Genomic DNA, 27,611 nt, shown 5'->3' with positions numbered 1-27,611 from the left:
AGAACAACTAGAAAGATTAGCAAAGAAACAGAACACTTGAGCAACACTATAAACCAAGGAGACCTCAGAGAGCTACAGATAGAATACTCCATCTAACAACAGCAGAATGCACATTCTTCTTAAGGACATATTGAACACTGTCCGGGATAAACATGTTAGACCACAAAACAAGTCTCAACAAAAGCAAAAGAATTGCTCTCTGCTCTCCACCACATGAGGATACCAAGAGAAGTCAACAGTCTGCAACCTGGAATTGGACCCTCTGTAGAACCAACTACGCTGGCACACTGATCTCAGACTTCCAGTTTCCAGAACTAATGTGTTAAGGGACTTCCTTCAAGATGGCAGAATGGACGGTCCCCAGCATCACTCTCTCCCACAAATCAACCAGTTTACAACTATAAAAAAGCAATGACAGCCAAGCTGGGTCCTCTAGAGCTCAGGGGAAGAGGAGGAGAGATCTCTGGAGTGCATGAAGGTGGGAGAAGCCATGATGGGAGAAAGAAAAAACTGCTCTGACCATTTCGAATCCCAGCCACTTCTAGGCTGGAGCTGCTGAGCACACAGAGCAGGAGCCGGCAAAAGCCACAGCTGTGCCCTTCGGATGAAGTCACTTGGAAGAAGGGGAGAAGAGGGCCTTGGTGGCCCTCAGGACAGCAAGACCACTAATAGGGTTCCCATGGACCCACATAGGAGTGAGGAGCCACAACAACCAAAAAAAAGGAGCCACAGGGCCGTCCCGTGGCTCACTCGGGAGAGTGTGGTGCTGATAACACCAAGGCCATGGGTTCGGATCCCATGTAGGGATGGCCGATTAGCTCACTGGTTGAGCCTGGTGCTGACAACACCAAGTCAAGGGTTAAGATCCCCTTGCCCGTCATTTTTTTTTAAAAAAGGAGCCACTCAGACAGTGAATCATCACAAGGGACTGGAGCACAGCCTGTTCCATGGGAAGTGTTCAGAGCACAGGCGGTAGGGAAGACAGGCCCACCAGGGGAACACTGGGGCACAGGAAGGACAGTTGATCTGCACCCCAATCAGTGCAGGGCCAGAGGAGACTGGTTAGGAATATAGAATTGCATGGGGTGCAGTTTGATGTAAAGACTCAGGCCCAGACAAGAGTTTCTACACAACCAAAGTGCACCAGATCTTACTAGACCCACAAGTACTTATAAAGTCAACAATTAAAACCTGAGCTGCCCAAAAAGCCTTCCCTAGGGAATCAGCAGCAAAGCAGCGATTTAGCTCAACCACAGAGCTCAAATACTGGTCCCCACAGGAAGTTTCCCCATTTTAGAAGTAAGCAAAGGACAACAAATTAGTTCCAGTGCAGAATTTAAGTGGTGGAAACAGCAAATAATCCAACACAGAACCGAAAGAAAAAACAAAGTACCCCGCAACCAGAGACAAAGTTTGATATTAACTAGTAAAGGTCTCATTTCACCAAAGAACACCTATAACACCTAGAAGGACCGGAAGTCCCCTGGACTACCAAGCCAGCAAGTGGGGAGGGCTGAGGGCCTCAGCCATGCCCCCCGACACACACAACCACCCCAGCAATGACCATGAGCCACCGCAGGAAGTGCCCCAGGCTCTCCTGGACCAGGGCGGTGGGGGGCCAAGGGCCTCGGCCATGCCCCCGACACATGCAACCAGCCCAGCGACAACCACCAAGCCACCGCAGGAAGCCTCCTGGTCTCCCCTGTGGGAAAAGGTGGGTGCCACAGGCCTCAATCCTGCCCCTCCTCCTTCCATCCCATTTCCTTCCCTGTTCCCTTCTCCCCCACTCCCAACTGCTCCACAACGTCATAGAATGTAAAAAAATAATAACATTAATTAAAAAAAGCAGTAAAATAACTGAAAACTTATAAAGAATATTCTCCACCTTCATGTAATGATATTAGAAATCAATAACAGAAGGAAATTTAGGAAAATAACAAATATGTGGAAATACACTCCTAAATAACCAACAGGTCAAAGAAGGAAAATTAAAAAATATTTTGAGATGAATGTAAATAAAAACACAACATACTAAAACTTATGGGATATGGAGAAAGCCATGCTTAGAGGTAAGTTTGCTGGGGGTGAACACAAACTTAAAAAAAGAAAAAAATGTATATCAAATCAATAACCTTGTCTACCACCTTAAGAAACTAGAAAAGGAAGAGGAAACTAAACTCAAATCAAACAGAAGGGAAGAAATAACGAAGATTGAAATGGAAGTAAGTGAGAATAGGAAAACAATATAGAAGACCATCAAAACCTAGTTGGTTCTTTGAAAAGATCAAGAAATTTGGTAAACCTTTAGCTATAGTGACGAAGAAAAAAAAGAGAAAAGACAAATTAATAAAATCCAAAGTGAAAGAAAGAACACCACTACCAACCTTACAAAATTATAAAGCAATACTATGAACAATCATATGCCAACAAATTAGACAACCTAGAAAAAATGAATATAGGTGTAGAAAAACACAAACTACCAAAAGTGACTCAAGAATAGAAAATATGAACGGATAGGGAAATTGAATTAGTAAAACTTAGTAATGCAATATATAAAAAGAACTATACAACCATGATTGAGTAGAATTAATCTTAGGAATGCAACATTGGTTCAACCTAAGAAAACCGAGCAATAAAAAAAAGAAAGAAAAGAAAGCAATATATATAATATACTATACATCAGCAGAATAAAGGCAAAAGTCACATGATCTCAATAGACGCAGGAAAAACATCTGATAAAATCCAACATCTTTTCATGATAAAACTAACCAAAATCTAGGAATAGGGGAATTTCCTCAACCTGACAAAGGGCATCTATGAAAACCCATAACTAACATCTTACTAAATGGTAAAGTACTAAAAACTTTCCCCCTAAGATCAGAAACAAGCCAAGGAAGCCCACTCTTTGCACTTCTACTCAACATCGTAGGACTGGCTGGTTAGCTCACTTAGTTAGAACACAGCCTTAATACACCAAGGCTGTGAGTACAGATCCCGTATTGGCCAGCTGCCAAAAAAAACAAAAAAACAAAAAAAACCACACATTGTTTTAGAGGTTCTAGCCAAGGCAATTATGCAAGAAAATGAAATAAAAGGCATCCAGAATGGAAAAGAAGAACTAAAAATGCATCTGTTTGCAGACATGCAGACATACATACCCACACATTATAATAGCTAATAAACAAGCTCAGGAAGGTTATAAGATACAAGATTGGTACACAAAAACCGATGGTATATTCTATACACTAACAGTGAACTATATGAAAATGAAATTAAGCAAACAATTCCATCTCCAATATCAGCAAAAAAGAATAAAATATTTAGGAATAATTTAACCAAAGAATGTAAAACTTTTACACCGAAAATTACAAAACATCTCTGAAGAAAGTTAGAGAAGACCTAAATAAATGGAAAGACAATCCATGCTCATAGACTGGAGGACTTAATATTGTTAAAATCGCTGTACTCCTTAAGCTGATCTACAGATTCAATGCAATACCAAAGTCCAGCAGTTTTTGTGCAGAAACTAACATGCAGATCCTTAAATTCATATGGAAATGCAAGGGACCCAGAATAGCCAAAACAATCTGAAAAAAGAAGAAAGTTGGAGAATTCATACTTCCTGCATTTTACCCTTTAAAAAGTGAATTTTCTGACGTGAATTACATCTCAATTTTTAAAAAAGCAACTAGTTTTTTTCAGCATTGTTTGTGACAGTGAAAAATGGAAACAACCTAAATGTCCAACAACAGAGATTATTTAAATATATCATGATCTAGCCAATTGATTACATTAACCTAAAAAGTGTGAAGCAGCTCTATTTGATATGACATGAAATGATGACCAAGAGAAAATTTTTTTAAAAAGATGTCCAAGAGATAGTGTCAAACAAAAAGACATTCATTGCAATAGCCCAAAAATAGTCAATGTATACATTTATTCATAACCAAGCTATGTCTGTATCATGAAATCTTACCCAGGGCCGAGCCCATGGCGCACTCGGGAGAGTGCGGCGCTGGGAGCGCAGTAGCGCTCCCGCTGCGGGTTCGGATCCTATATAGGGATGACCGGTGCACTCACAGCGCTCACTGGCTGAGCGCGGTGCAGCTGGTCTCAAAAAGGACAAAAAAAAAAAAAAAAGAAATCTTACCCACTTAAAAAGAATGTAGTCACCCTCTAAGTGCAGTAGGCAGCACGTTAGTCTCATAAAAAGAATGATGTGAACTCTATACTAACATGCATAGCTTTCTAAAAACCCAATGGCAAGGTAAAAGGAAAAAAAAAAATGTTCAATGCTATTTTACTTATGATAGTAAAAAACTAAAAAAAAAAAAGTAAGGGCCAGCCTGTGGCGCACTTGGGAGAGTGCGGTGCTGATAATACCAAGGCCACGGGTTCGGATCCTATATAGGGATGACCGGTGCACTCACAGCGCTCACTGGCTGAGCGCGGTGCAGCTGGTCTCAAAAAGGACAAAAAAAAAAAAAAAAGAAATCTTACCCACTTAAAAAGAATGTAGTCACCCTCTAAGTGCAGTAGGCAGCACGTTAGTCTCATAAAAAGAATGATGTGAACTCTATACTAACATGCATAGCTTTCTAAAAACCCAATGGCAAGGTAAAAGGAAAAAAAAAAATGTTCAATGCTATTTTACTTATGATAGTAAAAAACTAAAAAAAAAAAAGTAAGGGCCAGCCTGTGGCGCACTTGGGAGAGTGCGGTGCTGATAACACCAAGGCCATGGGTTTGGATCCTATATAGGGATGGCCGGTTCACTCACTGGCTGAGCATGGTGCTGACAACACCAAGCCAAGGGTTAAGATCCCCTTACTGGTCATCTTTAAAAAAAAAAAACGCATTCTTGGGGTAATGGGTTAAAAAAAAAAACCAGTATATTTACTGCTCATACAAAGACAATTACAGTATTGAAAAAAGGCTGGCTACAGAATGGTATACATATATAATACCATTTTGTTTACAAAAAACAAAGACACCTATCATTCAACAAGCATAGAAGATGATCTGTAAAGACACACAAACCAATAGTAGTGGCTTCTGAAAAAATGGGACTCTCGTATGGAGAGATCTAGGTTTTTACAATATACATGTACTACTTTGGTCATTAAAAACAAAAACAATAATCAAAGTCATAATTCAAATGAGTTGACTAGAATTTTACCCCAGGACACAATGTAAGGGTGTGATTGAACATGTTTAAAAGCATGATTCTCAGTGCTGATAACACCCAGGTCAAGGGTTCAGATCCCTGTACCAGCCAGCAGCCAAAAATAAATATATAAATAAATAAATAAAAATAAAATCGTGATTTGGGCTGGCCAGTTAGCTCGACTGCTTAGCATAGTGCTGATAACAACAATAAAGTCCATGGTTTCATCCCTGTACCAGCCAGCTGCCCCTTGCCCCCAAAAAATGTTTGATAAAATCTTGATTTGCAAATCCTGCAACCGTCTGTCTACTTGGCCCCACTGGCACACACTGACTGCTTTGGCAGGTAAAAGCAACAGACTTAGCCTAACACGGATCATGTTAAGTGAGAAAACTACCAGGCAGCACACAGTTATTAGCTTCACAAATTTTGAGAACACCCTTTGTAGGGTTTTCCTCGTTCCAAAATTGCCAATTATGCTTTTATTTATTTATTTATTTATTTTTTAAAGATGACCGGTAAGGGGATCTTAACCCTTGACTTGGTGTTGTCGGCACCACGCTCACCCAGTGAGCTAACCGGCCATCCCTATATGGGATCCGAACCCATGGCCTTGGTGTTATCAGCACCACACTCTCCCGAGTGAGCCACGGGCCGGCCCCCCAATTACGCTTTTAACAATAACTAAGTTTACTGAACACAAGCTGCAGGACAAATCCTGGCAGAGAGCTTGACATACCCAAAGCTGTTTAATCCTAATGATGCTGAGGGGCAAGCAAGGGTCCCAAAGAGGGGAAGTGGCTTAATCAAGGTCACACAGCTAGGGGGTAGAAAGGGCAGGGTTCAAATCCTGGCAATCTCAAGAAAAATCCAGGTCCTTAACACAGGATTTGCTTCATACCTGCCTTGCATGCAGTGGCATTACATCACATTTCATGTGCTATAAGTGAGCCCTCAAGGGGCAGCAACCAACTCAGGCAGCGTCAACACTGTATCCTCAGCATCTCCCAGTGCAGGGACTGGCACAAAGGAGGGGCTTAGTGAATGCTTGATGACTATGTGAATGAGAGAAGGAAGGAATTTTCCTCTGGACAGGACTGTTCCCTAACAGACCTAGCCACATTGCCCTATCCTGGGACTCCTTCCTCAAGAATAAGAGAGTGACAGCTGCCCAACTCATTCTCATGCAGAAAAGATGCAGGAAATTAGCTGACTGACTTCCAAAGGGCTAAAGGGACTGCACACCCTGCTAGAAATGCAGAAAACAAAGACAATACCTCTGTCAGGGCACAGAACCTTTCGATTCAGGCAGTAGTCCTGCTCTAGCTGAAGCAGCTCACTCAGCAGGCAGCTCTGCTCAGCACAAAGAGCACCTGGTGCCCTCGTAGCCTACAACGTCCTTCCCTCTAGGTTCTTCCCTGTCTCTCACCCCCAAGCTGCCTGCCTACTGGACTTACCGTGTCTGTAAGCTGGTAGGCAATGAACTTGCGCATCAAGGAAATGGCTGTGGCCCGTTCCTCCCCAATCTGGAAGAAGAGAGGCAGATGTGAGAGAGATGACATGATAGAGGACAGGACACAGGAACGGAGGCAGAAGACAGTGGCAAGACAGGCAGAGGCAGCAGGCAAGAAAAAAGTAGGAGAGAGCCAAGAACAAAAGAGATGGAGAGATATAAAGACAGAGGAGTGGGGGCCGGCCTGTGGCTCGCTCGGGAGAGTGCGGTGCTGGTAACACCAAGGCCACGGGTTCGGATCCCATATAGGGATGGCCGGTTCGCTCACTGGCTGAGCGTGGTGCTGACAACACCAAGTCAAGGGTTGAGATCCCCTTACCGGTCATCTTTTAAAAAAAAAAAAAAAGACAGAGGAGTGGACAGCAAGAAAGACAGAGGGAGAGATGGATGAAGAGGCAGAGTCAGAAGGACCAAGAGACTGACAGGCTAAGAAGACCCAGGACAGACAGATGTACAGTTCTCCCCCACAAGGCAGCCTCCCTCATTCTCCCCACCCCCACAAAGCTCCAAGGCCAGAGCACACACCTTACACTTGACAGTCCACAGATTAGGATCCCTAGACAGCAAAGGAAAAGGAAGCCCTTTAGTGAAACTGCTTCCTCATCGAGAAACAGACACATCCCATGGCCATCCTTCTTCTTCTCCACCTACACCCCAACTCTCTCCCTTTCCTACCCTTCTATGAATAAGCAGAAGGAAAGAGAGAAAACAACAACTTGCTCTCCCCAACCCTGTCATCCACCATTCTATCTGCGTGACTCTGTCCTGACTTATTTCAGGGAGTGACCGTGTAGGCACCATCACCCCATACATGATTTGCACCTCAGCCCTCCTGTCCCAAGCCCCTTACTTGACTCCCGGGAGCAGCTGCTGCTGAGTGATGTCATCTGAGAGCTCATCCGATCCTCCATACACCCTGGAGAGAAAAGGGCAGTTGGGAAGGAGGGGTGGAGGTCTGTCAGACCCCTGCCCCGACCTGTTTAGGGACCACCTGCTCCTCACCCCCCATCTGCCCCTGCCACGCCCTTACGTCTCTCCCACAGACGACTTGGCATATTTCTTCATGTAATACTCGCCCAGTTCTTCTTCTCGCTGGTCCCTGGGGTAGGAGGGGAAAAGTACACATGAATCGAAGGTTAAGGAGAGCAAGTGGCTGACCTGCCTCCAAATCTCCCCATGGGAGCCGGTCCCACCACATTTCCCCTCCCAGCTCACCTCCAGAGGTTCTGTAGGCGGCGTGCCCCAGAACGGTCTTCATCCAGGACAACATTATCGATATTGGAGGCTGAAATAAAATGGGTAGATGGGGTGAGTACAGGTAGTTGCAGAGCAGGGGCCTGGAGAAAGTGGTGGGGCTGGGGGGGCCAGGGTTTGGCCCTAGGGCAAGAAGACATCTCGCTGAGGAAAATCCAACCCCTCACCCCCCCTATTCTGTCCTATTCGGCAAGCTACTTCTCATCAAAAAGACTTGAGGAAGGGACCCTCCAATCCCCTATCTCAGTCACTGTCCACACACACCCAGAACTCCATTCCACCCCACACATCCCTGCCACCCACAAATGCTCGGTCACATACAGAAACACATACACATTTCCCCAGGCCAACATCGATGGAGACCTGGCCCCAGAACTCCCTGACCCTGGACCCTACATGAGTCTGAGCCCCCAGGGCCAGACAGGGACTGGGGGTGAGGGCAGGGTACCACAAGAAGGAGGAAATGTCAGGATATGGGAGAAGGATCGGGGAATCACACTTTTCAGGTTCTTACCTTCAATCTCTTCTACTTGGAGGAAGAGGAGGTGGTGGTGGTGGTGGTGGTGGTGGTAGTGGTGGTGGTGAGCGAGGGCAGACAAAGTATGAGCCAAATTATAGCAGCAAAATCAACCAATGGGTTGGGGGAAGGGGAAGGGAGGGACACAGGAAGGTCGAAAATCAAAAGTAAAGGCCAGGCACCAGGTGGTTGGGGAGAAGCCGAAATGTATGAGGTGCACAGAACGGAAAATAACAGGGAAGAGGGGGCACTGGCCCAGGAAGTGGGGGGGGTACCTTGGGACAGAGCCCACCCACCTATAACCCCAGAAGGGATTCACTGGGGCCCTGGGATCCCAGGGTCCTCTCCCCACCACACCCACCACCCCATAACCCCTGCCCCCCACTCATGGGCCTAAAAGGAAAAGGGTGGGGAGCTGGTCTCTCTGGCAAGGACAGAAAGAAGCAAGGTGAGGAGGGTGGGGGTTGGGGTAGTGCAGGACATGGGAGTGGGGGAACGGGCTCTGAAGACCCTGTCGGCCACACCCCAACCAGTGGTCTTACGGAGGCAGGGCCCACACACACCTTTCTCTAGGATGTCCTCTGCTCCATCTTCCCACTGGTCCTCGTCCTCATACTCATCATCCACATCTGAAAATGAAAGGGGCAAGGTGATCTTATGACAACAGCTCCCAGGAAACAAAGCATCTCCTCTGGGAGATGGGCACTACAAATCCCCACCTTACAGACCAGGACGCTGAGGCTGACAGGCAAGGCCACACCACAGAGCTGGTATAAGCAGCAGGGTCAGGTGTCACATGCAGATCCACCTGGCTCTAAAAGTCATCCCATCCCCCACCCCACCTACATATCCCTTTAAAAAATAAGATCAAAGTAAGCAAGCAGAAAAGTTCCCTCCCAACTACCAAGAGAAGAATGGCAGGTAGTTTGTTTTAAAGACAGGGTTCATGGTTCATTGGTTTTATTATTCTCTTACATTTAGAACAGCTAACACTCACTGAGAGGATGCTACGTGCCCTGCCCTGTTCTGAAGCCTTGACATGAGTCCTCACTGAATTCTCCCAGCAACCCTGAGGGAGGAAACATCACTGTTCCCTCCCTCTGAACAGTAAGGGCTCTGAGGCCCAAGGAGATCCCAGGAGTTGCCCAGAGACTCTCAGCTGGTACCTAAGAGCAATCTGGCTCCAGGGTCTGTGCACTTAACTTTTCACTACGTTGCATACACTCTTTTGTATGTATCAAACATTGCACTAAAAACATAAACAATAAGGATACATACACATAATGAAAAACTCCAAAATGTACAGTGGATGTCAGCGTACGGTAAGTCTCCCTCCCCTCCCATTTCTAACCCCCAGTACCTCATTCCCTTTTCCCACAGGCAGCTCTGTGATCAGTTTCTTGTCCAGAGATAATCCGTGCATGCATTAGAAATTCATATAAGCCACCTGCCACCATGTTCTCCCCACATTCCTCCATCTCAACACTACTATTATCTTGGAGCTCTTCCACAGCTGCAAATGCCTCATATGCTATCTGCCCCATAATTCATTTAACCAAGACCTTATCATCAATGGACATTTTTTTCTTTTTTTTTTAAAAAGATGACCGGTAAGGGGATCTTAACCCTTGACTTGGTGTTGTCAGCACCACGCTCAGCCAGTGAGCTAACCAGCCATCCCTACATGGGATCCGAACCCGTGGCCTTGGTGTTATCAGCACCATACTCTCCCGAGTGAGCCACAGGCCAGCCCCATCAATGGACATTTAGGCCACAAACTTTTTGCGACTGCAAATGGGGCTGCAAAAAACATCCTTATTCTCATGGCTTTATGCACCTATGCAAGTTTAATTGTAAGGTGAATTCCTAAAAAGAAATTGCTGGGTCGAAGGTACCTCCATGTTAAATGCTAACAGACACTGCCACATAGCTTCCATACAGGCGGTACCCAATGACATTCCCACCACCAGCATATGGGTGTCCCTAGTGGCCCATACCTTTGTCACACAGCATGTTATCCATTCTCTTCATGTGGGACCACATGCTAGCTAAGACCTTTTCTCTAAGCAAGAATCTCTCCCCCTCAGCCTTTGTGGAAAGGGCCAAAGCTTTCCCAGACCCAGGAACACACAGAGCACCTCCTGTCCCTCACTCCCTGTGACAATAAACCCGTTTTCCTCTCAGGCAAAAGGGTCCCAAGAAAACGGAGGATCGTATCCTAAGTCACACCTTTCCACAGGTATGGAAAACAAGCATGCTCACATATCATCAGAGCATCAACTAGTGTGACCTTTTCAGGGGCCAATATTTGGCCAAAGATATCAGAAAGCTTTAAAAAAAAAAATATATATATATATATATGCATCTCCTTTGCCCAGCAATCTGACTTACCTGGATTTACCCTGTGGAACAGAGGTTTTTAATCTGGGGAGTATGTGTTAGATTAAAAAAAAAAAGAAAAAAAAAACTACATCTTTTATTTTCACTAATCTCTAATTGAAATTTACCATTTATGTCAATTATGTACAATGGCAACAAACCACAGCAGTGTTAGCAGTGACATCTGCTCTTTTCACGGCACATCATAGCTACAAATATCTCAAAAGTATCATTCACACTCATTGCTACTCGAAAATTAGATTATCAGACCCTCCACTTGTCACTTAAATGTGTTAATATAGAAATACATGCATAGGCTGACTGGTTAGTTCAGCTGGTTAGTGTCCATTGTTGTAACACCAAGGTCAAGGGTTCAGATTCCCGTACCAGCCATCCAAGAAACCAAAAAACAAACAAAAATATGAAAAAAAACATTATAATGCATGTATATCTTTCTTTTTTTTTTGTGGCTGTTGGGTATGAAGATCCAAACCTTTGACCTTGGTGTTACAACACCGTGCTCTTACCAACTGAGCTAACCCACCAGCCTTTTTTTTCTAACATTTTTATAACTATATTTCAATATAATTGTTCTCTGGAATCTCATGTCTTTTGCTTCATGCATGTCAGAATGTGACCCTGCGAAGGGGTCCTGAGGCTTCCTTCACCAGACTGCAAAAGAAGCCACACACAAAAAAGGTTAAGAACATTGGTCTAGATAATAACTTGACATATGCGTGTCTAAATACATATGAAGATGTTCGTGGCAGTGCTGCATGGAAATACTAAGAGAGGCAAACAACTTCAGTGTTCAACAAGAGACTGGCTAAATAAAACACATCACAGAATGGAGCACTCACTATGCAGCCACTGGAAAAAGCAGGTATTTCAGTGATGACGATGATGATAGGAGCCAACATTTACTGAGCACTCAGATGCCAGAAGTTTTTCAGAAAAACTTCTTTACACACATAACTCATTTAACCTAAGCTATCTGTATTACACCCATCCCTACAACTGCTGAATGAAAAAAGCCACTTACAGAACAGTAGATATAATGTGGGCCCATAAAACCTAAATAAATAACAACCTTGTTTTCTGAGGACTTATTCTGGGCTGGGCATTAGTTACACTTTGGGTTGCCATCAACTTGACTGCTTTATAGGCATGGTCCCCGGAATCCTCAAAATATCCCTACTGAAATAGAAAGAACTGTTTGTGTCCCACATGTGTAGAGGGAGAAAGAGGCTCAGAGATACATTAGCAATGTGTCCAGAGCCACATAGAGAAAACAGCGGAGCCAAACCAGAAGAGAACCCAAGTCTGTAGGCCTTTACCACCCTGTCCTGTTAGCTACTTCTAGGTCCTCTGAGTTTTTCATTACAAGCACAAACTAATCTCGGGGTGCGGGGGTTGTTTTTTTTTTAATGATGACCGGTAAGGGGATCTTAACCCTTAACTTGGTGTGGTCAGCACCACGCTCACCCAGTGAGCTAACTGGCCATCCCTATATGAGTTCCAAACCCATGGCCTTGGTATTATCAGCACCACATTCTACCACGTGAGCCACAGGCCGGCCCTAGTCTCAGTTTTTAAAGGAATCATAATGGTATTATGATTGTATATTTTAAAAGAGTCTATCTTTTAGGAGTACTTACAGAAATATTTTAGGACAAAATTATGCATTTGGGATTTGCTTTCAACATCATCCAGCAGTGGGTGGGAGTGAGGAGGAATATGCAAAATAAATTTGGTACTTAGTTGTTAACTGTTGAAGCTAAGTGATGGTACACGGGGGGTTGATATATTCTCTTACTACTGACTGTGTTTGAAATTTACCAAAATAAAAATATTTTTTTAAAAAGTACATCCAAAGGGCCGGCCCATGGCTCACGCAGGAGAGTGTGGTGCTGATGACACCAAAGCCACGGGTTAGGATCCCTATATAGGGATGGCCAGTTAGCTCACTCGGGAGAGCGTGGTGCTGACAATACCAAGTCAAGGGTTAAGATCCCCTTACCGGTCATCTTTGAAAAAAAAAAAAAAAGTACATTCAAGAAATGAAACTGAAGGTGGAAGTCCAGCCTCTGCTCAGTGCTCGCCCCTTCCCTTTGACATACCAGCCTCATCCAGAATGAAGCCACCATGGCGGGGTTTCTTGGGGGGCCGGTCATCATCTTCCTCCTCCTCTTCCTCATCATATTCCTCCTCCTCTTCCTCCTCCTCTTCTTCCTCAGGCTCCTCTTCCTTCTCACTGCCTGCTGCACTCCGCCGCTCTTCCTCTACCTGCAGGGGTCAGGCAGAATTCCGGTGCCAGGGTTCTACTACCCCAAAATCCAGAAAACTAGCGCCCCACCTCAGACCTGCCTGGCCAATCATAGCCCCCTTGGCTCTGTGTCCATGCCCTTCCACTCTAGCCAGACTTCTCTGTTTACCATCCTATCTCAGTGAACATCACCAACCATCCTCCCAGCCACCTATCCAATAAATACCTGGGAGATGACCCAGACCTCCCCCATCCCCCCTGCCCAAGACCTCCTTGCTCATCTTCCACTTGGCCCTTAAGTGTTATAGCTTGATGAGGCCGGACCTTGGCCCTGTCTCTTTCCACTCTACAACTCCCCCAAGCCATCTTATCCACTCCCTTGGCCATGGTGGATATGTCTATGACAATGATTCCCATTGCTGTTTCCAGACCACACTGCTCACCAAGGCCACCCTTTGTTGCTAATTCTGCAGACATTTTGTAGCATCTAAAGGATATTCCAGCAGCATCTGGCACCACTGACAACACCCTCCCTATGGAAATGCTCCTCCCGTGGCTTCTGCCACATCATCTCTCCTGATTTTTGTGTGGCTTTTCGATGGTTGGCTGGTCTCTCCTGGTTTTTCTCCAACCTCTAGTTGTTCCTCCTCAGGCTACTCTGCTCACCCCTAAAGGCTCACTTCAGCCACCAGGACTCAGGCCAGGGCCCACTTTGCTTCTCCCTCCACACACTCTCTGCCTGGCCATTTCATCTTCCATGACCTATGCAAACACCCCCATCTGCCTCTAGTACCCCACTTTTTTCCAGAACTAGAGGCCCCACATGCCAGCAGCCTCCTGCATGCCTCCCCCAAATATCCTCTGAGCCCTTCACACCCATCATGTCCTAAACTGACCTCAGTATCTTCCCACAGACCTGTGCCAACATCTCTAGCTCCCATCAGGCACCAAATCCTTGTCCTTTCTGCCCATGAACATCATTTCTCTAATCTGTCCCTTTTCCCATCCCAAATCCCCTAGTCTATCTAGAACAGGACATTGCCCTCTAATAGCTGGATCCTCACCCTAGCCTCCTCCCTGGTCTCAGCCTCTAATCCCTCTTTCCATATCAGTCACAAAATCAGTTGATCCACACCAAACAGCATTTCCCAAACTTCAGTCTTTAATTCATTAACTTCATGACTTCTTCCGTGTCACCACTACTGCAACACTTTTACCTAATATTCCTTTTCTTTCTCTCTCTCTTTTCTTTCTTTTTTTTTTTTTTTGGCAGTACGGGGATCCAAACTCATGACCTTGGTGTTATAAGCCTGCACTCTAACCAAGTGAGCTAACTGGCCAACCTCTAAGATTTCTTTAAATCTACTCACATATTCACTTAAAAGAGAAACATTTCTGTTTTGAAATGTTTCATAATTAAAAACATTTTGACAGTTTGCTTGTCATAAATGGAAGGTAACCATAAAGATAAAAGCAAAACAGTGTTACTAAGTCCCAGCAAGATATTATTGCCTGCTGCAGGCTCTAAGCCTCAGGTTTGTTTTCCCTGATAAATACAGAGACTAGCAAATTTCAGAGAGGTGTTTAAGACACAGTAGCACGAAAATGAAAGTTTCTCTACAACCCAATCAAAAGACAGGACACATAATTAAAAAGGAAATAACTTTCTTACTAAACGAGTCAGCATAGTTTAAGATCTTGTTTTTATTCCACCTAAAAGCACTTCTCATCACCTCTGACCTGGAACACATCCTATGGTCTTGGGAAACTATGATCTAAAACATGAATCCGACAATTTGGTCCCCTGCATGGCTCTTCAGCCGGCCTGACTAGAAGCATACTCTGAGCCCACTGCCTCTCCCTCTTTTCCCACCTTCCAGGGCTCCCCCTCCCAAATACCAGGTCTTGGCTGCACCGACCTACTTATACCATGCTCCCTTAGCGCTGGCCATCATCCAAACTGGACCTCTACATAAAAAGCCATCCTCTGCCTCCCACTCATACTTCAGTCAAAATACTCCCTCCTCCAGGCAGCCGTCCCCACCCCTCTCCCCCAGGCAAAGTCTGGCACATCTTCTGAGCTCACAACCCTCTGGGCTCCCTCAATCACAGCCTGACTACTGTGACTCCCCAAGAGCAGGGCCCAGGCTACCTCAGGCACCACTAGGTCCCCCAACATCACCCAGCCCAGGGTTGGGCACAGAAGACTTAAGAAATATGTGCTTAATACATAATCTCAACTAGCCCACAATATCCAACATTTTAATAATCCAAACTACAACAGGACCACAGTCTGACTTTTTTTTCTTTTTAAATAGATGACCGGTAAGAGGATCTCAACCCTTGGCTTGGTGTTGTCAGCACCACGCTCAGCCAGTGAGCCGACCAGCCATCCCTATATAGGATCTGAACCCATGGCCTTGGTGTTATCAGCACCACACTCTCCCAAGTGAGCCACGGGCCTGCCCCACAGTCTGATTTCTAGGAATCTTGTCACCATCCCCCCCCACCACCACCAGGGCCAGGTCTCAGAGAAGCCTTCTTTCCAAACCTGGCTCCTCCCTCCATGAAGAGAGGGCTTCCACTACTGTCTTTGTGTTACCTCAGGGCTTGATGGGGCTCTTACACCGTCCTCAACATCCCCTGCAGTAACCATCTGTCCATGAAACTACCTCTGCCCTGGGACCGAGAGCTCTGTGAAGGAGGCTATGATCCCAACATAACAGGAACTCAAGGAACACTTGTTGAATGAGTAAGTGAACAACTTCCTGCGGCTGCAAATGGTGAACCACCTGATACCCTCAACAGTAGCTCAATATTTGCCATTCCTACCTCTCTATCCACAGAATCCATCTTTCAAGGACCATGCCAACATTTGGCTGGCTAAAAAGCCCATCCAGTCCAGTCTCTGGCAGTAGGGGCAGGCCTCACACTGCCCTCCTACCTCACCTGGAGACAGCAGACGAGTCCAACTCTGGTGTAGTGCTGGGGAAGTGAGACTTGTACAGTGCAAACCAGAATGTCCCATACAGGAAAAGGAACTAGGGATCTTGGTCTCATTACCACCAGGCTTTAACCACCAAAGTGTCTTGAAGCCATGAGTCAGAAACCAAGTGTTGGGAAAATAGGATGATTTAATCAGGATCCCTCACCTGCCCTCCGGTTGGGGGTGGTGAGGCGCATTATTTGTAAACCAATTGTGTGGGTGGAGGTAGTGCGCATGTGCGCACTGCAGTTTGGCTGGCATCTGCCTTGGGCAGCCGGGGTGCAGCCATGCTCTCAAACCTATGGCTTCCAAGGACCTGTTTGCCAGTTACCTAGCTCACAGACCTGTGTGTGAGGGGTCTGGGGACCCAGCCTGGCACATGAAGGGTTTGTGACCCAGTCTGTGAATGGGCTTGAGGGGTCTGTGAGTTCCAGCCCCAGCTTTACACCAAGGAACCAGTGCTATAACTTGGAGCAAAGGCCCCTTCTGTCATCTTCCCACTTGCCTCACCGTCACTATGGCATCCCAATTCCTCCAACTCTTCACTGGAAGCTGCAGACTCCCCAAAGGGCACAACAAGAACTGACAGATGCCCACAGAGAGCAACATAAACAAGTGGAGCAAGTCAGTGGAAACCCACGGCACTCTCCGTCTATCTGTTTTCCAGGACAAAGGTACATGATATCTCTCATTTTCTTAACACTGCCACAAGGTAAGCATGATGATAAATGACAACTGATATATCCCGGGAACTGGAAAACATTCCCAGTTTTAAAGAGGGCAGGCACTTCTCCCATAAAGAGGTACTGTGTAGAATAACCCTGGGTCCCAGGTCACTGGCTCCTCCCATTTTCCTAGAAAAGTCGGACAACTCAGTTGTTATATGAAATCTCCCTTGTAAGTGCTGGTAACTAACTTAAAAAGTAAACTGAAGTGTCTGTACATCAAACAAGACATCTACAATCACCTTGTCGATTTCTTTGTTTATTGGTTTGTGACTGCTGCCTACCAAATGTGAACTCCGTGAAAGCCAAGTTTTATTTGTCTTGCTCCATTCTCTCCCTGACACCTGGCAAATACTGGAATATAGGAGTAGATGTTCAAACATTTATTTGTTCAATAAAAGAAAAAAACAAATAAATTTAAAAGGAGAATAATAGTAAATAAAAAAATATTTGAAATCAGAAATGTCCCAGGCAATGTTTGTTTTTTGGTTCCTGAAACAGTGGCATTTAACAGATCCAAAACCAGAGCAATCCTTTCAAAACATTAGATCAAGGGCCGACCCATGGCTCACTTGGGAAAGTGTGGTGCTGACAACACCAAGTCAAGGGTTAAGATCCCCTTACCATCATCTTTAAAGAAAAAAAAAAAAAATAGATCACATCGCTTTGTTGCACAAACCTTTTCATGGCTCCATCTCACTCAGTTAAGGCCAAATTCCTCACCACAACCTTCAAGATCCTATACGATCCGGCTCCTGTTACTTCTTTGTTGCACTCACTCTGATCCAACCAAACTGGACTCCTTGCTTGTCTTTGTTACTCCTTAAAAATAGCAGACATGCTCCCAACTTTGCACTTGCCGGTCCTCCTTATTGGAACACTCTTCTTCAAGATATCAACAAGACTCACTCGCTCACATCCAGCAAGACTTTGTTCAAATGTCACCCTTTCAGACTCATCCCGATCACTATCTCAAGTGCAACCAACACTGCCTATTCCCCTTCTCTGCTCTACTTTTCTCCAAAGAACCTTCTGGCTTACTATGTGGTTTATTTATCGGTTATGTTTATTTACATAAACAAGGGCAGAGATTTAACAAATCTGTTTTGTTTACTGGTGTAGCCCAAGGGCAAAGAATTGTGCTTAGCACACAAATATATTTCTGAAATGACTGGACACACCGCAAAATAAAAACAAATAATAGTGCTGACTATACGCACTCACTAGGTCCTTTAAACAAGTCATCTGTTACCTCACTATACCTGGCGCACATCCGGCCTCCAGAACCTGTCCCTCTGCCTGACTTTGACTTGCCTACCTCTCTCTCTCTCCTGACAACCTGGAAGCTCCCACAAGCCAGAGCCGGTTCTGAGCCCCACAAGGCCTTTCTGCACCGGCCCGGTCACCAGGCGCAATGCCTCCCCCAGCGCCCCAGCCACACACCTCGGCCTCCTCGCCGTCACTGCTTCGCTCGCTGTCCTCTTCCTCGGAGAAGTTGCTGTCCTCGCTGTCTGACATCTTCTGCTCCTAAAGAGAAAGACGGCGGCCTCAGCGCGTCCCCCAATTCCGAGCTCCACCCCGAGCCTCAATTTACCCGCCGGTTCCCTGGGAGAAAACCACCACTTGGCGCACTTCCGGCAGCCTTGTTCTGGCGACCGCGAACCAAGTGGGGACCACTCAACGCCACCTGCTACTCCTCCCGACTCTCTGAATCAGGTCTCCACACCTCCCTGTCCCCGGTAGACCCTGACTTTGCCACCTTTGCATTACCCTCACCACCCCCGTTCCACCTCCACCTCCACTACCAGATGCTGTTAACACGACGCTAGGCTCTGACTGACGGGACCTCTCGCGAGAACTAGCCACTGGCTTCGCCTAACGCGAGATTTCCGGGGCTGGTCCCGGGCGACGTACTTCCGGGCTGCCATCTTGAGAGAGGCAGAGCTCTCTAAAAGCAGAGCGTGGGGTCGACATCTTGGGAGGGTCAAGAGTGGGAAAGTTCCCTCGCCTCCCCTTCTTCCTAAAACCCTCGTCTTCCAGCTTCTGAATTCATGCTGGAATTTAGTGAGCCATCTGTTAGTCCACACCACCAACGCGGTGTGCTAAGTCGTGAGGAGGCAGGGAATTAGCAAATAATAAATTAGCAAATGAATCAGACTTTATCGCATAGACCTTCTAAAATATCCCTAGGTATCCCCATTTTGCAGACCCAAGACTCTCCCCAAGTTGAATGAGCTCCTGTTTATCACTACAGTCTCTCTAAGTTCATTTAAAGATGAATTTATGTATTAGTAATACATAATTACTAATACTCTGACACACAGAGAGGGGGCAAAGAGGACAGATATGTGTGATGTCAGTATTATCTGGACCTAGGGCAAAGCTAGCCCAAGGCTTGGGGAGGAGATGAGACTCCAAGTCAGAACCTGAGGTCTTGGTCTGTGATTTAAGGTGCTGCATGTGGAATCTTGAACGTATGTGTAGTTTCTAGCGGAGAAATCAAGGCTCTGATCATTTTGTCTTAGTACGAAAATGTGATTTCCTTTCTGTTTGTAACTCATAGGAAACACTGTGGTGGGAGGAGAGAGGATAGTAGGGAAACACTAAAGATCTACACCATTAAAATGATGATATGCCCCTCAGGAAAAAAAAAAAAAAAAAGAGGACAGGTATAAGGGAGAGATATGAAAAATTAACCTGATGGAGGAATTAAAAAAAAAAATCAGAGGCCGGCCCCGTGGCTCACTCGGGAGAGTGCGGTGCTGACACCACCAAGGCCGCGGGTTCGGATCCTATATAGGGATGGCCGGTTTGCTCACTGGGTGAGCGTGGTGCTGACAACACCAAGTCAAGGGTTAAGATCCCCTTACCGGTCATCTTTAAAAAAAAAAAAAAAAATCAGAAGCTTTCAGAACACATTGCTAAAATTTCTCACATAAGGAATAAGATACCTGAATTCAATTTACAGAAATTTAATATATACCTAGTTAGCCACAGGGAAATACAGTTCAGTTGGGATGAGGCAGGCTCAAAAGTCAGCTACCAAGGCGAGAATATACTACATATGCATCTCTCCATAAGCAGACACTCACGATTCAACAATCCCAAATTGAACCCTAGATAGATCAGGGCAGGGCTGAGCACTCTATGGAAAGATGGCTCCCCTTCCATAAGCTTGGTTCCTTTAAATAGCATCCCTTTAAAAATAGAATCCAAGGGGCTGGCCAGTTAGCTCCAGAGTGCAGCTTTATAACACCAAGATCATGGTGTTCTGATCCCCGTACTGGCCAGCTGCCAAAAAAAAATAGAATTCTACACATAAAATGACTATTGACACTGCTGTAGAAAGGCATTTAGTCCAGGAAAGAAAGGGAACAGTCATTCTCCCCCCATGGAAAGTTCTTCTTTGGTGTATCAGTGGTTCTCAACCCTTAACCCTGGCAGCACATCAGAATACTTGAGAACATAAGAGAGACAGAGAGATATCTAATAGCTCCAAACTGGAAACAACCCAAATGTCTATCATAATACAGATAAATTGTGGTACATCCTTCCATGCGATGGAATAATAAACTACTGCTGCACACATGAGTGAATCTCCAAAACACTATGCTGAGTGAAAGAAGCCAGACACCAGGATACATACACTATGATCCCATTCATATAAAACTCTAGAGCAAGCAAAACCAATCTATATAGACAGAAAGCAGATTAGTGGGTGTCTGGGGCTGGAGGTAGAGACTGGGAAGGGGCATGAGGAAATGCTTTGGGTGATGGAAATGTGTGGCAGTGTGTATACATTTGTCAGAACTCATTGAAATGTACACTGAAAATGGGTGCCTTTTACTGTATGTAAATTATACCTCAATAAAGTTTATATTGAAAATAGATGCTCAGGCTCCACCAGAGACTGATTATCAAATTCTCTGGGCTGGGCCTGGCCATCAGTATTACTTGAAAGTTCTCCAGGTGGTAATTATTTGCAGCCAGGGATGTGAGCCACAGGACTCTCCCTATCCTCAAGGGATAAGGATGAGGTTAGAGGACACCTATGCACTGCTCTGTCCCTTCCTGGAACAGAAGAATAAGGAGTATCTGAAAGAGAAGGAGAATGAGGGCTAGTGGGGGCAATTTATCCAACTCCCTGCTCCAGGTGGTCAGGGATTTCAAGCTTCATATCTCACCTTATTTTCCTGCTTGTCGCCTCTTTCTGTGGCTCCTGGGGCTCCAGGTGAAGTCCTGTGGCCTAGAAGAAAGAGAAGGCTTAGGGTTTGGGAGTCAGGGCTAAAGACCAAGTTTCCTCCCCTTCTCTCCACCCAGCTTCTCTAAGAGTACCTGGGAGTTCATGCCCGCCAAAACTCATTCTGTGGGAAGGTGCTGAGCACAAACTCCCTGTAGTAACCCCAAGAGTTTGGCAAGAAAGAGGGGGACAGGTCTTTGGGGATGTCCTTCACAAAGCAGGCAAGGGCCCTGGCTGGCCACCCACAGCTGGGACCCCAGGGCATCCAGCAGGCACTGTAGCTGGAACACCACAGTCTCCACAGATGGGCCCTCCTTGAACCCAATCACAGACAGCTCCAGCCTGGAGCAGCCTAGAATCTCAGCAGGACACACCTGTAGGGACAGAGTGATTTGGTGTCTCTGGGCAAGGGCCTGATCCCAAATCACCACATCCAAGGCTTCTGATTTGTGGCCTTGGACAAGCCCCTTCACCTCTCTGGGTCTCATCTGTAAAATGGGGCTCTGAAGAATCCCTACCTTAACGGCTGACACTAGCCCATACTGTACCTGTGTGCAAGTAGGAAAAAGTCTTTCTTAAGACACTTGTAAGTGCTAATTTTATTAGAAGAAGACAGTTTACTGCCATCTGCTGGAAACTGACAAATATGCAAATCTACAATATGTAAGATGTGAATACTGTCTTTGTAGATGTGGCATCCTTATGCAGTTTACATCCTTATGGTGGCCCTGTCTACCCTATAGGGTTGGCGTGAAGAATAAATAAGCTAATACAATAACACCAAGGTCCAGGGTTTGACTCCTGTACCAGCCAGCCACCAAAAAGAAAAAAAAAAAAAACTAACATATTTGAAACATTTAGACCAGCACCTGACACAGAGTAAACACTATTTAAGTCATCATTATCACCATCATCATCATTTGTTATGTGCCAGTTACTGCTCTAGGTGCAGAGACAGCAGTGAACAAAATATATCTGTCAAGGCTGGGAGCTGAGTCGGGAGCTTGACAATCAGAATACCAGTCCCACTGCCTCCTCCCTGCAACATACTCATGTGTGCACACATCCACATGTGCACACGAAGCCTAGTGGATTCTCCCTAAACTTCCAACTTCAGGAAGGAGCTAATGAATTACACACCAAGAGATCCTCTGTGGTGTAGAGTGCCATCATTTTTGTCTCCCTACAATTTCGTGGTAAGGAGAATCAGATATTGGAGAGGGAAAACCTGATCCTTTCTCAAACACACCCTCCACCTCACCCCCACAACGAGTCTGCTCATCTGCTGGCACTGCACACAACCCCCACCCCCCGCCTCCAGCATCTTCATGATGGATGGCAACAAGGAAGTAAAAATGCTCTCTCGGGCAGAAGGGGTTTCCTAGGCCCCCCAAGGGCCACAGGAGCAGGAGGATGGTCCAGAGAGGCCACATAGGCACCTTGCTCACTCCCAGACTTTCTCTGGTCCCCAGCCTGGGGTTCCGGAAAAGACAGGTACAGATAGAGGGAGCAGGCTGGAAGACTAGAGTAGGTGAGGGGAACTGTCCCTGTCCCCTCCTCTGCCAGCTCCACTCAAGCCACAGATATTCAGGGAATGTGCCCCAAGAGGCCAGGGAAGATGGTGACCCCAGAGTAAGGAGGGCCTAGCTCAGAGGGCTCCCTGAACCCCAAGCTCATGGAAGATACAAGATTGGAGTTTGAACTCCACTCCCAGCCCCCAAACAGGCCAATCCCATAAGGCAAGTACAGCATGTGTGCATTCTGTGGTCTGTCTTTTCATTGGAAAACTCCTGTGCTAGGCCTTAGCTGTGTCTGTAGGTGCATATTTGGAGGTCTCTGCTCTTATTGCTATTTCTATTTCTGTTTTAAGTGTTTCAGAATCTTCGTATCTGCCTGTATCTGTCTGTCTTTTTTCTCTGACGGTTGGCCTCTCTGCCTCTGAATCTCTGTCACTGGGCTTGTTTTCTGCGTCCATCTCTGACTGACCTGGTCTCTCTCTTTTCTCCTCCTCTTTTCCCTTAGCCCTTTCGTCTTTCTCTCCTTCTCCATGTGTGCCTGCGTCTCTCCTGTGCTGTGTCTGTCTGTCTGTCCCTCTATGTCTGCGTCTGGGTGCTCCCTTCCTCCCTCCCCTGGATCACTCTCCCTCTCTCACTCCTTTGGAGTTGGAATCTGGGTTGGAGGATCCTCCCTCAGGCCCCCACCAATCTTCATCCTGTCTCTTCTCTCTCTGGCAAGCTGAGACACCATGTCCTTTGAACCTTGGACCTCAGACCCTGTGCTGCCAGAGAAACTGAGGCAACTGTGAGTGCCCTTTAGCCCTGAGAGAAGAGCCTTTTGGCTGGGGATAATCCTGGGGGGGAGGGCGGGGAGGAGGGTGTTGCATTGTGGGGAAATAAGGAGGCAACCCAATCCTGGGGTTCTTCCCTTGGGGTTGGGGGGCTGGGGATGGAGAATTGTGTGGAGGGGGTCTAGAGTGGAAAATGATTTTAGGGAGAGAGTAAAGAGATTATTGGGGGGATTCTGGAGAAAGAGATTGTAGGGTGGGGACCTTGAAGAGGGGGATTCTTGTGGGAGGGTGTTGGGAAGAAGGAGATTGTATGGAGAGGAAAATTCCAGGGGAGGCAGTTACTGGGGAGAGGAGTCTCTGAAGGGAAAGAAATTCTGGGGAAAAGATTTTGAAGAAGGGGGCTCTGAAAGAGAGAAAGATTTTGTGAAAAGGGATTCTGGGAGTGGGGGTTCTGGGAAAGGTGGATTTGGGGGAAGAGGAAGATTCCGATGGAGGGAGATTCCATCGGTAGCGGGTCCTGAGGAGAGATTCTGGGAAGGATGACTGGGGGAAGAGGGCACTGAGCGGAGGGATGTTAGGGAAGAAGGGGATCTAGGGTGAAGCCTCTGAAGAGGGGGAGTTGAGGAGACACTGAAAGGAAATTCTGGTAAAAGGTAGATTCTTGGGGAGGGGGCTCTGAACCTAACAGGATTCTGGGAGAAAACTCTCGAAGGAGGTGGGTTCTAGGGAATAGGACTTGGGAATCCTGAATCGGGGAATCCAGCTAGATTTCTAGCAGTGGATTTCGGAGGGAAGATTCTGATGGGGGGGATTCTAGGAGGAGGGAATCCAGAGAGAGGAAGATAGTCGGTGATGGAAGGGTAAGAATCGATTACAGAGGGGTCGGAGAAAGATCATTAAAGAGATAGAATGCAAATAAAAACTGGCGGAGCCAATGAAGCCCGAGGACGTAAATAACACATGGTCCTCACCGTTCGCTAAGGTCGGCAGAACACACTGTCCAGGCACCGCCCCTTTACGTCACAGGTCCCGCCCCTCTGCTCTCTTTGGGGACTTCGGGCCGCTAATTATGGGCTCCGCCCCCTAGCCACAACTTCAGCCGTAAAGCGCTCTCTTGTCGCGACGTAGCACTCAAGGCGCCTGCGCAAACCCTGAAAACTGGCTGGGGTGGCCCCACGGTTTCCTTTTCCGGTTGCAGCGCCGCGCGGTGAGGATCTCCTGTCTAATCCGCAGCCATGCCGTCCAAGGGCCCGCTTCAGTCCGTGCAGGTCTTCGGACGCAAGGTGGGCCAGGCGCTGGGTGGGAGTCGTCGGGGGAGGCCGGGGACTGGGAGACGCTGGCGGGTAGGGATCTGGTGTCGACATGGGAGCCCGGACCCGAAGTTCACGCGGCCCCGATGTCTCTTTCTCGCTTTCCACAGAAGACAGCCACAGCCGTGGCACACTGCAAACGCGGCAACGGCCTCATCAAGGTGAACGGGCGGCCCCTGGAGATGATCGAGCCACGCACGCTGCAATACAAGGTGCTGGGGGCGGGCGTTGAGTGGAGGGCTCATGTAAATGAAGACGTAGGTCTTGGGAGCCGAGGGAGCTGGTGTTAACACTGGGATGTGCTAATAGCACCAAGGTTCAGGGTTCGATCCTTGTACTGGCCATCCGCCAAAAAACAGAACAGTGCGATGTTTGGAAGCTGAGTTGGGGGCAGAAAAATGGGATATTTGGCAGTAGAGCCCGGGTTTGATGTAAGAAGATGTAAAAGCTGAGTTGAGAAAGTGAAAACGTGAATGTTGAAGATTAAGAGGGTACTTTGAAAACTGGGATATTTGGAAACCCACCCAACTGGGGAAACCCAGGTGGCAAGGAGAATACCAGGCTTTGTGCGGCCTGATTGTTTTCACTGTTAGAGTATAGATTCCCTGAAGAAAGGGATCAGTGTTTTGTTCCTGATAAATATCAATTGCTTGGGGCAGGGTCTGGACGTTGTAGTTGTTTAATAAAGTATTCCAAGAAGAGGAACAGAGTTTGGGTTTATTTAGATGCGTGGCTGAGAAAGGTGTTCTGCTGCTCCCAGTTGGGGTTTATTTGGCTCAGAATGGAAAGAGACTAGAGTCTGATTTCTGCTCTATCTGTGTTGCTTGAGGCAAGTCACTTGGCTTCCTCTGCCTTAGATTCATTGTCTGTAAAATGGGGATAATTTCTATTCTGAAGGGTTGTTTTAAGGATAAGTTTAAGATTCTCTTTATACATTGTTGGCATGTATGAGAGTGTATTCATTTCTTCTTTATTAACTATTATTAAATTGCAGGGTCAGTTAGAATTTAATAAAAAGGTGTCTGAGATCCTTCTGTATAGTAGATATTGAATATTGTAGCTTATTGTTAGTGGCTGTCAGTTTATTTGAAGGATTTGTATGTGTGCCCTGTGTTGGAGTTTTGGGGATACATCAGTGACCCAGAGGGCTGTAGGCCCTGCTCTCATGGAGCTGCAGCCTAGTGGGGGAGACAGACTGGACTCAATATCAGAAACTGGTTTGGCTGGTTAGCTCAGTTGGTTAGAGCGCTTCCTTGTAACACCAAGGTCAAGAGTTTGGGTGCCCATGTGGGCCAGCCACCAAAAACAAAAACAAAAGTACCAGAAACTGATCCAAAGTAGTCAGAGCTGGGATGTGGAACCCAGAGATGGCTCTGAGGGGGTGGGGGAGGAGACGTGTAAGCTGAAATAGAAAGGTAAACTGAAAGTGTCCAGACAGAGGCACTGGCGAAGGACCTGAAGGAAGGAGGAAGGGAATAACATGGCACAGGTTGTAGTGTAATTGTGATTCCTCTGGAAGGGAAGGCAGAGAATTCGAGTGGGGGACCTAGAAAAGGCACCTGAACAGCCCAGGAGTGTCTTTCCACTGTTTGAAACAGCTTTGGTGGTTGCCTTAGGATGCTCCTTACTGTTCAGCATTCTAAAAACTGGTCTTGGAGATGGGGAATCTGAGGTCCAGAGAGGGAGACAAATAGGAAAGAGTCCGGATCGATTTGCTTTTACCTTGCTTGTGTTTCTTGTCACTTCCAGCAGTCTCTGGCTTCTTTGAGTTTTGTCTTCTCCCCTGCTGTAAAGGAGCCTGCAGTGAAAGCTGGACCTCCCACTAGTACTTTGAGGCTGGTGGTGGCAGAAGCCACACAGAAAGAAGGAATGCCAAGTGAGATTCCTAAGCTGCCCAGGATGTGACCTAAATCTGTTTACTCCCATGTTCCTTTAGCTGTTGGAACCTGTTCTGCTTCTGGGCAAGGAGCGATTTGCTGGCGTGGACATCCGTGTCCGTGTGAAGGGTGGTGGTCATGTGGCTCAGATTTACGGTGAGTCCCAGGTACTGGGCACCTGGGTGGAAGGTGGCTCTGGGAACAAAACCCTAGTCTTGAGCTTTCGTGAAACTTACATACCCTTTTACTGTGTGTGTCTCCCTCACAGCTATCCGTCAGTCCATCTCTAAAGCCCTGGTGGCCTATTACCAGAAATGTGAGTGGGAGTGGGTCCTTCCCATCAGGTGGGTCAGTGTGTGGGGACCCTTCCATGATTATCTAAATCTTCACACCTACTCTCATCTCCAGATGTGGACGAGGCTTCAAAGAAGGAAATCAAAGACATCCTCATCCAGTATGACCGGACCCTGCTGGTAGCTGACCCCCGTCGCTGTGAATCCAAAAAATTCGGAGGCCCTGGTGCCCGTGCTCGCTACCAGAAATCCTACCGATAAGCCCATCATGGGGATCAGGATTCACCTTTATAATAAACAGTGGTTTTTGGATTTTAAGGTTTCAAGGACTGTGCTGTGGTCTTCTGTGGTAGTGGGTCTTTGACTAGACAGAATGGAGGAAATACCCGTAGCCTATTGCCAGTCTGGATTTTAATTCTTCCTGGAAGTGATCACTTTGGTGTTAGTGTGGATGGGAGCAGACCTGTTCTCTAGGTCTCCCTGCACCTCCAGTAGGGAGTCCAGTGTGCAGGCATAGCCACAGTGGTGCTGGTTCTGGACCATTGGTAGCTGCAGAGCTGGGTGGATGTGTTGGTTGTCCTTGTGGATTTGTCTGTTTTTTTCATTCTCCTTACTGCTGTTTTATTTTATTTTTTTGGCGGCTTGCTGGCTGGTGTAGGGAACTGAACCCTTGACCTTGGTGTTACAAAGACCACCTCTAACCAATTGAACAAACAGCCAGCTTTTTTTTTTTTTTTAAAGATGACCGGTAAGGGGATCTCAACCCTTGACTTGGTGTTGTCAGCACCACGCTCACC

At 46.6% G+C, this 27,611-nt stretch overlaps 2 protein-coding genes across 5 annotated transcripts in view; one reads left to right on the top strand and one right to left on the bottom strand.

Moving 5' to 3' along the window:
• SUPT5H (suppressor of Ty 5 homolog (S. cerevisiae)) overlaps positions 1 to 18,663 on the bottom strand; it is a 31,939-nt gene extending 13,276 nt beyond the window's left edge. The window contains exons 1-10 of one of the 4 annotated variants that reach the window (XM_008582189.1): positions 18,613 to 18,663; positions 18,251 to 18,334; positions 12,951 to 13,116; positions 9,015 to 9,080; positions 8,449 to 8,460; positions 7,896 to 7,965; positions 7,711 to 7,779; positions 7,531 to 7,596; positions 7,206 to 7,236; positions 6,625 to 6,693 (exon numbers count right to left, since the gene is read on the bottom strand). In XM_008582189.1, the coding sequence (XP_008580411.1) occupies positions 6,625 to 6,693; positions 7,206 to 7,236; positions 7,531 to 7,596; positions 7,711 to 7,779; positions 7,896 to 7,965; positions 8,449 to 8,460; positions 9,015 to 9,080; positions 12,951 to 13,116; positions 18,251 to 18,325 (624 nt within the window). In that variant the 5' untranslated portion in view covers positions 18,326 to 18,334; positions 18,613 to 18,663. The other 3 variants (XM_008582179.1, XM_008582171.1, XM_008582194.1) reach the window with 3 other exon arrangements.
• A 5,793-nt stretch (positions 18,664 to 24,456) lies between these two features.
• RPS16 (ribosomal protein S16) lies at positions 24,457 to 27,137 on the top strand. The gene is made up of 5 exons (XM_008582160.1): positions 24,457 to 24,617; positions 24,755 to 24,856; positions 26,581 to 26,677; positions 26,790 to 26,837; positions 26,930 to 27,137. The coding sequence occupies exons 1-5, from the start codon at positions 24,570 to 24,572 to the stop codon at positions 27,073 to 27,075; spliced, it is 441 nt and encodes a 146-aa protein (XP_008580382.1). The 5' UTR covers positions 24,457 to 24,569; the 3' UTR covers positions 27,076 to 27,137.
• Positions 27,138 to 27,611: the final 474 nt, after the last annotated feature.

Source organism: Galeopterus variegatus, unplaced genomic scaffold (genome assembly GCF_000696425.1).
Source record: "Galeopterus variegatus unplaced genomic scaffold, G_variegatus-3.0.2 Scaffold93, whole genome shotgun sequence".
NCBI classification, from domain to species: domain Eukaryota; kingdom Metazoa; phylum Chordata; class Mammalia; order Dermoptera; family Cynocephalidae; genus Galeopterus; species Galeopterus variegatus.
This window is presented reverse-complemented; position numbering and strand designations above follow the sequence as displayed.